General features: G+C 35.6%; 3 protein-coding genes across 3 annotated transcripts; 1 reads left to right on the forward strand and 2 right to left on the reverse strand.

The window, feature by feature from the left end:
* Positions 1-2,011: 2,011 nt before the first annotated feature.
* Positions 2,012-6,243, reverse strand: LOC138935724 (WD repeat-containing protein 48). Its single transcript, XM_070300520.1, has 12 exons — positions 5,807-6,243; positions 5,138-5,354; positions 4,837-5,049; positions 4,463-4,758; positions 4,175-4,360; positions 3,775-4,092; positions 3,598-3,700; positions 3,355-3,520; positions 3,097-3,288; positions 2,772-3,018; positions 2,581-2,697; positions 2,012-2,500 (listed from the first exon to the last, which is right to left on the reverse strand). The coding sequence occupies exons 1-11, from the start codon at positions 5,852-5,854 to the stop codon at positions 2,635-2,637; spliced, it is 2,049 nt and encodes a 682-aa protein (XP_070156621.1). The 5' UTR covers positions 5,855-6,243; the 3' UTR covers positions 2,012-2,500; positions 2,581-2,634.
* Positions 6,244-6,997: 754 nt separating this feature from the next.
* Positions 6,998-12,263, forward strand: Ago (F-box and WD-40 domain protein 7). The gene is made up of 9 exons (XM_070300521.1): positions 6,998-7,427; positions 7,894-8,150; positions 8,512-8,738; positions 8,806-8,908; positions 9,040-9,555; positions 9,672-10,079; positions 10,176-10,491; positions 10,574-10,728; positions 11,251-12,263. The coding sequence occupies exons 2-9, from the start codon at positions 7,941-7,943 to the stop codon at positions 11,302-11,304; spliced, it is 1,989 nt and encodes a 662-aa protein (XP_070156622.1). The 5' UTR covers positions 6,998-7,427; positions 7,894-7,940; the 3' UTR covers positions 11,305-12,263.
* Positions 12,264-12,671: 408 nt separating this feature from the next.
* Positions 12,672-13,088, reverse strand: LOC138935318 (chaperone protein DnaJ). Its single transcript, XM_070299769.1, has one exon. The coding sequence runs from the start codon at positions 13,086-13,088 to the stop codon at positions 12,672-12,674; it is 417 nt and encodes a 138-aa protein (XP_070155870.1).
* Between the last annotated feature and the right edge of the window lie 136 nt (positions 13,089-13,224).

The following is a 13,224-nucleotide window of genomic DNA, read 5'->3' on the forward strand; positions in this document are numbered from 1 at the left end:
AGAAATAAAGTATTTCCTGTTGAAAAAGTACAATGTGTTACAAGTATCGTTTTCAGTATAAAATTTGGCACCCAATCTTACTACTTTTTTTTACACAAGTTAAAACAAGATGAGAAATTGATATTTTGATTTTTTACTCTATTGACGTTCTAGTGTTAATACTTCAATTTTCTGTGCATAAGTATTATGATATTTTGAATGAAAAAACTAAATCTATATCATCTCTAATAGCATTCAATGAAATTAAAGTTGCATGCTACAAAATAAATAATGGATAAAAATTCATAATGCTAGTGGTAACTTTTCTTATGATTTATATTATATCGTTGATAATGTAATCAAGAAATGATAATGTACTCTCTCTGTCTCTCTCTTTCTTTATGATTGTGTATCTTGTAATTATGGGCTCTTTTTTTTAAATATCAATACAAGTCGTAATCGAAATGCCCTCTGTAACTTATATTCTATCATCAGGCACATCTTGATTACTTCCACATTATGGTAATAAATATGTCTAAAGTAAATGAGCTGTTAAAAAAAATAAATAATGGTTAATTTCGATTCATGCAAGAAATGTATCTATATAGCAACACTAATATGTACAGCATATTTGCAAACAATTATATGATGAACTGAATAATACATTAATTATATTGACAATCTTATTATATATATATATAATAGTCATTGTTGCAATAAATAATTGAAGTAATTTTAAGTCAATGGCGATTTATAGTTCTTATTTTTTTATGACACTATATTGGGATATTTAAGAGAAAACTATATTACATTTTAATTTTCATTTGGTTTCTTTTTAAATTTAATACTAATATAAACAAAAATATAGGTTTACTGTGCACAATTTCTTTCAAAAAAACTCTTCTAAAAATAACAAATCAGACAATCTTATTTATGTAGAATAATACAATAATTTCTGCCAGCTATTCATGTATTCTCTTTAGTCAAGAGAAAGTTTCTTTATCGTAATGTCTTAACAATATCTCTACGCAAGGGAAAAAAAAAAGGAACGATTTCTAACATAAAGTATTAGCAAAGCAGGATTTAATATAAGTTTGATAATAAATAAAATGTTGCATTTATGAAACACATTATCTAGTATCTAGTACCTTAAAAAATGACAATGAGACATTTACATTGATGAGAAGATTTGTGCTTCTATGCACATGCAACTTTAATAAACGATATTATATTTCATAGACCATATTAATAAAAATTAGTACAATTTCTTTTTCGACAATTTAACTGTTTGCAGCAATAGCAAATGTCATTGACTTTGAATTGTTCGCATAATAAGATTTGTTACATTTTTATTTATATGACCTACTATGATTAATGGACATTATTCACAGGCGTGTTCACATATGTACAACTTATAGAGAAATCGAACATGTTAACATAAAAACAACTACATAATTTTTATTCGTTATAAATCTCTTTTCCAAGATCAAATTCTGTTAAATACTATAGTATTCTTCAATATTTATGATATTATCAATGGTATATACTTTGATATTGAATTAATTTTACACATAAAATTTCACTTTTAATGTACATTCAATCCCTAATCTATATTTTATTAACTTTATTAACTTATTTTTTATTTGATCAGAACAGAATTTGACCTTATTACATTGCAGACAAATACATCCTCTTATTTTTTATGCAAACAATAGGAAATATTGAACTTCTCTCTCTAATTTGGCTATTTTAAATATAATTTGATTAATGGTAAATTGACATATCCTCTTTCTTCTCTCTTTATCATATATATATGTATATATATATTTCTCTCTTTTCTTCGCTCTCTAATGTAACAAGGCAGGTGTGGAGTATACATTTTGCATGCATGTAACAAAACATTATACAATTTCTCTCATGCCTTCAATAAATATTCAATACTTTTATTACAATACTAAAACAAGACAATCCTATATATCGATTATGGGAGGAAAGTTTAGCTAAACTAGAATTAATAAAGAAAATTTGAGAAGCATTTGTGAGAGGATCACCTGGATCCTATTAGAGCTAATAAAACCAACAATTCTTTCGGCCATGCGGTCTATCCCCTTTCTTTTTATTTTATTATTACTTTTTGCATTTGTGCTATACGCTTTCTTATTGATACTTCTGATGGGAAGACGATAAATGGCTGACAACAAGCACTTTAAATTCTAGATCCAGGTACAAAAAACATGCTATTCTCAAGCAGATTAATCGAGAGTAATGCTCCATTGTGTGAATTTGGCCGCGGGATGCAAGTGTGTATAAAAGTGAGCAATTTATACATTAATACTTCCACACATTATTGCCTTTGAACTTCACGTATTATATTTTAATACTCCAAATATGCCTCGCTCTCTTTCGCTCCTGCCTCGACTTCGCATGAAACATTTGTTAAATCCAGGTGATCATTTCCTAAGGAAAAAGTGGCACAAGGTACCATATTCTGCAAGTAGCCCACTATGTATTTTCCATTATTCTGAAATTAATCAATTTGTTGCAGTTTTTATTCAGAATTGATAACAAAAAGGGAAATATGCAGAATATGCAATATCTTACCATGGTATAAAACCAGGCACACTGTAAAGACTCGCGATGCAATGTTAATTCTAACTATTTAACAGGTCGATAATGAAGTGTTAAATCTGTCGAACTTTTCCAGATGAAATGTCTAACCTGAAAAGCCATCAAACATATGTAAAACCTTTTTTCAATGCAATAGCAAAAGCTGTTTCGAATTTTATACACACTGTTCTCAAATCCATTGAAGGATCCAAAACCTGATCGTTACATAGCAATTCGACTTTTTCCTCGGCCAGCGAAGAATTATCAGCATTAGAATCTGTATTTGTTCTATCGCCCGCCGGTGATCCACTTGAAACGGTATTTCCACCTCCAGCTACCGAACCTGAATCGCTTCCTGCACCGAGCACTTTATCGTAAACATGCTCCGCCACTTTACGCACTTGTATAAAATCATTTGCAATTAAACGATCCCTTAAAAAAAAAAAATAAACGTAAGATTATTCAATCATGTTAAGATATGATTTTAAGATTTAACAATGTGACACGTACTTCTTCAAACTTTTTACACCTGAAGAAGCATGTGGAAGAAGATAGAAAGGTATTTTAATGAATTGTGGAAGATTCTTGTCCACAACAATATTCACTACCCATGGTGGTACAGTTTCATTCAATAGGACACCTTCGGTTTCTCCCGCAGCATCTCGAACTAATAATCGGTAGATAGTTCTACCTCCCACTTCACTGAAAAGTAAAAAAGAAATATGATAAATTTATTTAATAAAATGTTTTTTAACAGTCTCTGCATACCTGAAAATGACAGGTGTATGACTAGGTACTGAGAAGTATGGATTTCCTCCATTTGTATGTATGGGACCGTTTCCGTCATTGCCATTACCTTCATTCTCGTCGTCAACGTGCAATGGCCTCCACCAATGTTCAAGTAACGCTTGTAACAAAAGGTTTCCATAATTCACTAAAACATGGAAAAAAACATTAAAAACCTCTAAATTTAATATCGCGAATATTATTGATGAATAAACAATTGATCACCTTTCTGATCTACAGCATCATTCTCTGCTAGACCAGTCTCTTTGGCAGAAACCCATGCAGAGAAACAATCATTTTCGTCTTGCCCTAAGTGTATAGTTAACATCTGCAATAATTGAGAATATTTAAGACTTAGATTCAATCCTGAAAAGCAGTTTGATCCAATAAAGAAATACATACTCCTGTTTTGAGATCAACATTAAACCAGTTTGGAACATACACCACTTTATTTCTTTTTTTACACTCTTGATCGAAATCGACTCTGCCTAAATCTTCCACTTTACACGCCTTCAGTACATCATACAATGCAACATTCTCTTCTGTATCTTTTGTTAAAACATGTCTTTTATCATTTAATATGTGATAATGTCTTATGGCAGGACCACCTAATATCTTTTGTGCAGGTTCAGTATTTCTTAAAATGTTGCTCGATACATTACTGGCAGAATCACAATAGTCTCCAAGTCCTAACTCTTGCCAATCTTTTTGACTTATAGACTGAAACATATAACGAAAAATATAATCTTTTTATGCATTTTCTCTTTTTATACAAATTTGTTGCTGTAATATAAAACTTTACCCAATTATTAATAGTTGATTCACTGGTTGCGACCCAAATACTAGATTGATCTGGCGTCATAGCCATTTTGAGTATAGGCGCCTTTTCCTCACAAATAACTGTATATCTCTCTGCATAACTTAATTCTGTCATCACTACTCTCTTATCCCTGCCTCCAGATATTACATGACTGAAATTATCTGTTGCCTAAAATACATTAGATTTTCAATATAATAAAGCATACGATATACATAATATATATTAATTACTTTGCATAATAATTGTATTGAATTTCGTATATATAATTACCAATAATGCCCATACTCCTTCCTTATGAACTCTAAATGTTTGCACGCATCTTTGTTGACCAAGTGACCACAATTTAATAGTGCCATCGGAACTTGCCGACAAGCACTGCGTACCATCCCTATTCAGGACTAATGCTTTAATATTGTCTGTGTGACCACGAAGTTTCATGAGTTTGGTACAAAATCGTGGATCCCATACACGAAGAACTTTCTCTGTGCTGCCACTCACGATAATCGTGCCAGTCTGGTTCATGGCAAGGCTATATATGGAATCTCTGTTTCCACTCAGGGATGATGCTACAATACAGTTTAATATGTTAATTACATGTAAAAGAGACAAAGGGCAGCACTGAATATATGATTGCAAGTACGTACTTGTCACTGTGTTATTACTCGCAGTAAGAGCAGTCAATGTATTGACATCCCATAGAAATATCGACTTATCTAGACCCGCACTAGCAACTTGCTCTCTATCTTTGGCATATGCTAATGCTTTGACATAGTCTTTATGCGTGCGCAGCGTTGACATACAAAAACCTTTATGCGCATTCCATACCTTAACAGTTGTGTCGGAACTTGCAGATATAACTGTGCAGATGTTAATAATTGAAAAATTGGCACGTAAGAGATTAAGAATTTTATAATAATATTGAAGACTTCAGAAGTGTGTACGTACGATTTTTGCCACCGCAACATAGCACTATATCATTGACCCAATCTGTATGATGTTCCATAGATTGAATATATGGTTCTTTCATATTTCTACAATTCCATATCCTTATGATGCTATCTCTACCAGCAGAGTATAGCCTATGTAGAACTGGATCATATTGTAAGGAATTAACACCGGCTCTGTGCTGCTTCTCTACTTCGTCTCTTATAACCATAGAAACCTTTAAGAAAAATCAATTGTGAATTAATATATAGCTCTTTTCTTGTCTTCATAATTTAAATTTTATCATCTGTATTAATGTATATATATCGAGTAAATATAATCATACTTTAATGTATAAACTCCAATTTCTTTACAATATTTGATTCGGATATCTCGAGAGAAATAAAATTAACAAACGTATATGCATTGGATTAAATTCCAAGAAATGAAAAGTGAATTTCACAATAAAGTTACAAGCGCTATTTTATCCCGGAAACTAACGATTATCTTGTTTAGACTCAACGCGTTATCGTATAATCCTACAAATGAACCGTAACAGAGTCCCTCGTTTCCATCCGTCACCGTGGAAACGATTACGATGCCGATTATCCTCGGCACCGATACTCGCCAGAGGATCGTCAAATTCCTCGCCTTATCATCGAGAAGAGAGAATCTGTCGATCTGTCGTACCTGTACTTTCTTACGGGCGCTCTGGCCGCCCGTCTTGTGAGCTGCCATTATGTCCGGGATTGTTTTATCCCGCGGATCACGGCGACCCTGCGTCGGGATCGGGGTGGAAGTGTGTTTCGCGGCGTACGTATGTTATACGATTCAAGCTGCGACGACAGTTCCACGTTGCGCTCGATCGTTACGTTGCACTCGCAGCGTCATTCCGTTAATGGTTCGTTAGCACTGTCGTTGTGCGTGTTGCCGATGCCGATCTCACTGCCGGGATGCACGCGTGCGGCAAACATCGTCGCGCGGCATCCTCGTCGTCGTCGTCGTCGTCGTTGTCGCCGTTGTCGCCGTCGTCGTTACCGTCATGATGCACCGAACTCTGATATTGGAACGCGCAGTTGCTTTTAAAAACTTGTTGAGAGAAAAAGAGAGATGGTCCAAGAGGTAGCGCTATCTCTCTCTTGGTATAGTTCGCAATTCCTCCGCAATTCCTCCGCTATTTTGAATAATTTTATCTTCCTTGAATATTTCCACGCTATACATGTAGAATAACATATATAAAAGTTATATTCGTTTTTTGCTTGTACAATTATCGCTAGAATAATTTCATAATGAATTCTTGTACTAAAATCCTCGCATACCGGATGAGTCTCGTAGCGATAGATATGGTTTTTATACTGATATTATTTATTTAACGCGATCATGCAGTTACAAATAAAATTATTATTATATTTATTTGTTTTTCTGTTTAGCCATTGATTATTTCTGATAGGCTTTGATATATCTTTGATAGCTTTTGATATTTTATACGATAATCTTTTTTCATATCTTGAAAGACAAATTTACTATTTTAAAAAACACCAAAAATGGACATCAGTATGAAAAGGGACTTTTTAGATACGCTAGTTTTCTAGTTACTCCAAAATGAATCGGATATCTGTTTGTGGATAATAATTTGGTATCTAGCTAATATTTATAATAAATCGATACTCGGATAATACCCGAAAAAATCCGATAATACCAAACATGTTAAAATTTCGAAATATGTAAATATATACAGCGGAATTCAATCGCGCGAAAGAACAACCGTGTGAGAATATGGCATGCTTGTGCGCGCATGCGCGCGCGCCGTCTCCATACGTGTACGCATATGTATGTATGTAGCATACGACGTATATGTGTGTGTGTTGCTGTGCACTGCTGTGCGAACGAGAACAAGTGCGAAGGAGTCCGGAGTCGGGAGGTGCGGAGTAAAAACTTTATTGAGCGCTGCCAGGAGGCTGCCCTCGATGGATTCGCGTTTGTTGTGTCGTTTACGTCCGCCATCACCAGTTAACATATCGACACTCGTTTAACGCTCGCGCCGCCACCCCCGTTTACGAGGCCCACAACCCACAACCGCGTTTCGCCCTTCGCGATTCTAACCTAAGATATCGCCCACACACGACGACCGCCGCACGCGAGAGAGAGAGAGAGAGAGAGAGAGAGGGACACGAATGCCATGCTCCTTTGATAGAGACAACACGTCGTCGTCGTCGTCGACACGGACGGACTCTACATCGGCGCGCATCGCCGGAGACGTCGTCGATCGACCGATAAAGGCCCCGACGACCGGGAACGGCGTTCGTTCTAAGTATAGACCCCAGTTTTACAGATATACATACACATACTTGCCCCTCTTGGCCAGTGTCGCAGCTTGTAAATTCGTATCGCGCGGATATGTGGGGTGTGGCTGCCGGTTTGTTGTTCTTTGTTTGCAATATTTTAAGCTTGTACGACGCAGACCATTCAAGAGGTTAGGGTAAATCCTCGTGGCGATAACGATAATTGTCATTCGATGGATTGTAACCTATATCCTAATCGTTATATGTGAATTTATTCCCTTTTTTTTTTCTTTTTCATATTTTTTAACAATTTCACGCAACCTTTCGTGATACAATTGCAGGCAGCAACACGCTGCATTTCGCGCTGTTGAAATTATGATTTATTACACGTTATGTACGAGAAATGTATATCGAACAAAAGTAAATAAACAAATCAATAAAGATTTGTTTGGTATGTCTCAATTATACTCATATATTTAATACTTTTATTTATAGGTGCAGTTACTATACCTATAAACCTAATACTATCGCTGCGTATAGTAATGTCTGTCCCTTCTTCGTCCTCCAACAATATATCTGACAATAATAAACTAGGCGGCGCCAGTCCTAGTCCAATCGAAGGTATCGAGGGAATACCAGGACCTAGTTCCTTGGATCCTATGCATTCAATATTGCCACAAGACGAAGAATCTGAGGATTATGGAGATGACGAAGATGAGGGCGATGAAGAGAGTAGCGAAGGAGAAAGTGAAGTAAGTTAATTATATATATATTTGTTTGTTTATAACATCCCCTTTTTGAAGAATATTAAGATACATAGAGATAACTGTTTCAATTATACCCCAATTAACTTAATTGACTATTAATAGAATTAATAGAATTACCTGCAGCAAAATTTCTAATATATAATTCGTCGTTTCTTTAATTTAATTTTTCTTTCTATGCAATTAAGTTAATTAGAATTTGATGAAAGTATTTCTTAATTTATATGACTAAATGATATAACTTGACTTTTATTTAAAATTTTTTTCAAGTAGATTACAAAACTAAAATACTATTTAATACTAATTAATAATGTTTCAATAATTAATGCTCTATTAATTATATCATTAGATTAGCGACAGTGGATTATTCTGCGATACCGAATGTACGGCCGAAGTTGAGAGCAACAATGGTCAATCACCTGTATCGCAATCTCAAATGGTTGTCCCTGTACAATGTCCAATGTTGCCTACTAACATGTCATCAGATGTTATCCAGCCTCAAAGAAAGCGAAAGAGTGAAACAGATTGTTGTTTACCATGTAAAAAACTTAACCCAGAGGAAAAGTCTCATACTATGTAAGCATTGTATTTTTTATCTTACAACATATTGTTATACATGAATTTTAATATTTCTCTTTCTTAGGACTACAAGAAAATTAGATGATAAAGGTAAACATGTAAGATGTGTCATTCCTACAAAGGATAATCCTCCTCCAGAATTGAGTAGTTGGCTTTTGCAATTTCAGGTATCTGGCTTATGTATTTATAAAGTACTAAAGTAATAATAATAAACCTATATAATATATATTGATAAGACTCTACAAAATGTAAGAGTAAATTTTTCTTAAAAATCAAGTAAAATTGATGCTTGTTACAGAGATGGTCAAACGCGGAGAGAATGTTAGCAATAGACGAATTAATAGATAGATGCGAGCCTACACAGGTGCGCCACATGATGCAGGTGATAGAGCCTCAATTTCAGCGTGATTTTATATCGCTCCTGCCGAAAGAGTTAGCGCTATCGGTGTTGGCATTCCTAGAGCCGAAGGATCTTCTAAGAGCGGCACAGACCTGTCGAAACTGGCGATTCCTAGCCGACGACAATCTACTGTGGAAAGAAAAGTGCAAGGCAGCCGGCATAGAAGACTTGAAGGATCTACCACCGCTGAAACGCAAAAACTGCCGTAATGGCAGTCACTCGTCGCCATGGAAACAGGCTTATATGCGACAACATAATATTAAAATGAACTGGAGAACAAAACCGATCCGTACACCGAAAGTGTTGAAGGGCCATGACGATCATGTTATTACATGTTTACAGTTCTCCGGCAACCGAATAGTTAGTGGTTCCGATGACAATACTCTTAAAGTGTGGTCTGCCGCGACAGGCAAGGTAATTAATTGTAAAAATGAGTACAAATTACGAAAATTCAGATGTTTTGCTAGCGAAAGAAAAAGAAAAAATGAATGTTAAATACCATGCAATATCGTATTTTCTCGATGTTTCAGTGTTTACGGACATTAGTCGGACATACCGGTGGCGTGTGGTCTTCGCAAATGTCCGGCACGATCGTTATCAGTGGTAGTACGGATCGTACTTTAAAAGTATGGAACGCGGAGACTGGCCATTGTATTCATACTTTATATGGTCATACGTCGACGGTGAGATGTATGCATCTGCACGGTAACAAAGTTGTTAGTGGTAGTAGGGACGCGACGCTAAGAGTGTGGCAAGTGGACACGGGGGAGTGCTTGCATGTGCTCGTGGGGCACCTAGCGGCGGTCAGATGTGTGCAATATGACGGGAAATTGGTGGTCAGTGGTGCCTATGACTACATGGTCAAAGTTTGGAATCCAGAGCGCGAGGAGTGCCTTCATACCTTACAAGGACATACTAACCGCGTTTATTCCCTCCAAGTAAGTATACTGTTTTATTTTTTTTTTTTTTTTAATTTTTGTGCTTGTTGCCTCGCCATTGACAAGCCGTTCCTGTTGGCCGTTTTTCTTCGTTAGTTCGACGGTGTGCACGTTGTTAGCGGATCGTTGGACACGAGCATAAGAGTGTGGGAGGTAGAAACTGGTGCTTGTAGACACACTCTGATGGGTCATCAGTCTCTCACCTCGGGGATGGAATTACGCAATAATATTTTAGTATCTGGCAATGCTGATTCTACAGTTAAAGTATGGGACATTGTTAGTGGTCACTGCCTTCAAACTCTCTCCGGTCCGAACAAGCATCAATCAGCGGTTACTTGCCTTCAGTTCAATAGTCATTTTGTGATTACGTCCTCTGACGATGGTACAGTAAAACTCTGGGATGTTAAGACTGGTTTGTATAGTCATTTTGTTTAGAATTTCTTTGATTGGAGTGTGCATCGATCTTGTCGAGAACACAATTCGTGTGTTTACAGGTGAATTCATTAGGAATCTAGTTGCTCTGGATAGCGGGGGTAGCGGCGGAGTCGTGTGGAGAATTCGAGCGAGTGATACGAAACTAGTGTGTGCAGTAGGTAGTCGTAATGGTACCGAAGAGACGAAACTGCTTGTCCTCGATTTCGACGTTGAGGTAAAATAGTGCGCTCCACTACATGGATACAATCGCCCCCTTTGTACGACTTCTGTACATACTTTCAATTAAGTAGTCTAAAAACTAATCTACGCTGTACATGTATTACATAGTGTGATTGTGATAAGACTGTGTACGCATCGTAAAAATCGAGTGAAATTTTTGTGAAATGGGGGAATCGAAGTGAATGAGAGAAAGAGAGAAAGGGGGAGAAAAAGAGAGAGTGAATGAGAGCGAGAGAAAGAGAGATGTAGCGAATGATCTCCAGGTGAATTAAAGTGCCCGTCGAAAAATTATAATTATATCGTTTTGTCGGTACGCGCGCGCGTTGTTGTGGTGTACAAACGTGAAATTTATAAGACTCATAAACTTACGGGAAAGAAAACCGAGGAACTTATCAGTGTACTTCTGAATTTTCGCTGTTATAACGATTCAGTGGAATCATCAATGATGCAAAAGTAGCAAATATCCCTAATTCGAATTTCATTGTAAGTATAACAGGTTTGTTATGTGGGCATTTAGGAGTATTTGTCAACGGTAGCAGACGAATATGATGGGACGACTGAGACGTACTAAAACTACAAGGCAAAATAACATTATATTTGAAGAATCTCATACTTCCTGGAGCACAAACGAGAAAACTATCGACGATAATTTCGACACGATCATTGGGACTATACGGATTTTTTAATGAGAAATTTCAAACGTCTGTCTACATCAAAACATAAGTTTGTATAATTTATTGATCGATTCGCGCGTCAAGCTGATTTTTTTTAGCTTCGATATTTCCTGATCATGTAAGACTTTAGACTTTATTACTTACTTGTATAAACATCATAATCTGGTTAAAAACAAATATTTTTATAAATGTTTACAAGTCGATATTTTCATATTATTGACATTTACTAGAGGAGCATGAGACTCTCAGCAAATGGATTATGAAACAGTTCAAATCAATAATACAATTTTTTTTTACATTTTTATGTCTATCATAGAAACTTCTCTATTTTAAAATAATTGGGATTAAGCTACCCTTTAATCTGAAATTTTCTATTGTCTGCCTCACTCTATGCATGATCATGTAGTGAATGTATAGTAGGGAAATAGCATACGAAGAGAATTTCAATTTACAGAGATAGTTATTCTAGAATAGAGAAGATCTAGAGTAAAAGATTTTCCAACATTGCATGTTTCACTCTGTCATGGTGCAATATACAAAAATAGCACATTTGTTCACGTGCAATACAGATTTACAGAACAGTAAACTAATACAAGCTTGCATAAAGCAGGATAATACACTTTTATTTTTGGTTAAAGATTTTTGTCAACAATGAGTGAACTTAGTAAAGGAAGAATATTTGTATTAGCCAGATCTTTTATATTTTACGCGAATTATATAAAGAGGATTTAAATCATCCTGCATCAATTGACGAATTTTACATGGATTCTACTGAATCATATCATGAATAGCATTATTGGTAATGCAATTTGTGCAAATGCATCTTTATTATTGGACCTAGATTAGACTAGGTGTCGTGTTTATTTGTATATTGCTCAATAGTTTATATTATAAGAATGTGTTACCTGTTGTATCATTTTTTTTATAAGAAATAGAAAAAAAATGTTGCTACATATTTTAGATTGTTTTTTTTTTTAAATTTATTACAGCTGTACACATGTTCTTGTGCTAAGAAACATATTTTGTACAAAATAAATGTTCGATTTTGACTTCTTTCTACATACCTGTGGACATTATCTTATACTATACAAAGACAAATGTAAGAAATACCTTTTAATTCATCATCTTATTTGCTAGTCATGAATATTCGCTCAATTTAATTTGTTCAATCGTTTTATAGAATATAAAAATTTCAAAAAAATGTCTATAGATGTGTCATAATATAACGCCATATTTTTTTACATAAATTTTACATTGACTTACGTTATGTTTCAACAACAATAATAAGCGTACAACCGTCGCACATTACGTGGAGTAAAGTGTTCTTCTCTCGAAGATCATCTCGTTCGATGAAATAACGGTCGCCGCATCTGCAGCGATAAAACAACGTGTCCTCGAACACGGATTCCTCAAAATCGCTCAGCGATAGACGTGCATACACGGGACTGTCTTCTAATTCTTCCCTGTCTTCCAATTCTTCTTGTTTGCAGACCGCATCATATCGTCTTCTCGACTGTGGATGTCCCAATACCTGCCAGGCTTCGGTAACATTGTGAAACTCGTGGCTATCAGTAGCGCCACTTTTATCAGGATGAAACTGCAGCAAGCGACGCCGATAAGCACGCTTGATCTCTTCGTCAGTAGAGTCCTTGCTGCAGCCTAGTATTTCGTAATAATTCATTCGTATCTTCGATTACAAACACCGATGTTTCCAGGAAAATATAATATGCTTTTGTAGTCAACATAACCTTAAGGGGTGATTCACGTTACGTGACCTGCGCCATATTATGTCCAAACAAGGCTACCATACCAATATG

Source organism: Polyergus mexicanus, unplaced genomic scaffold (assembly GCF_030449975.1).
Source record: "Polyergus mexicanus isolate NDT 795.1 unplaced genomic scaffold, iyPolMexi1.0 SCAF_8, whole genome shotgun sequence".
Taxonomy (NCBI): Eukaryota; Metazoa; Arthropoda; class Insecta; order Hymenoptera; family Formicidae; genus Polyergus; species Polyergus mexicanus.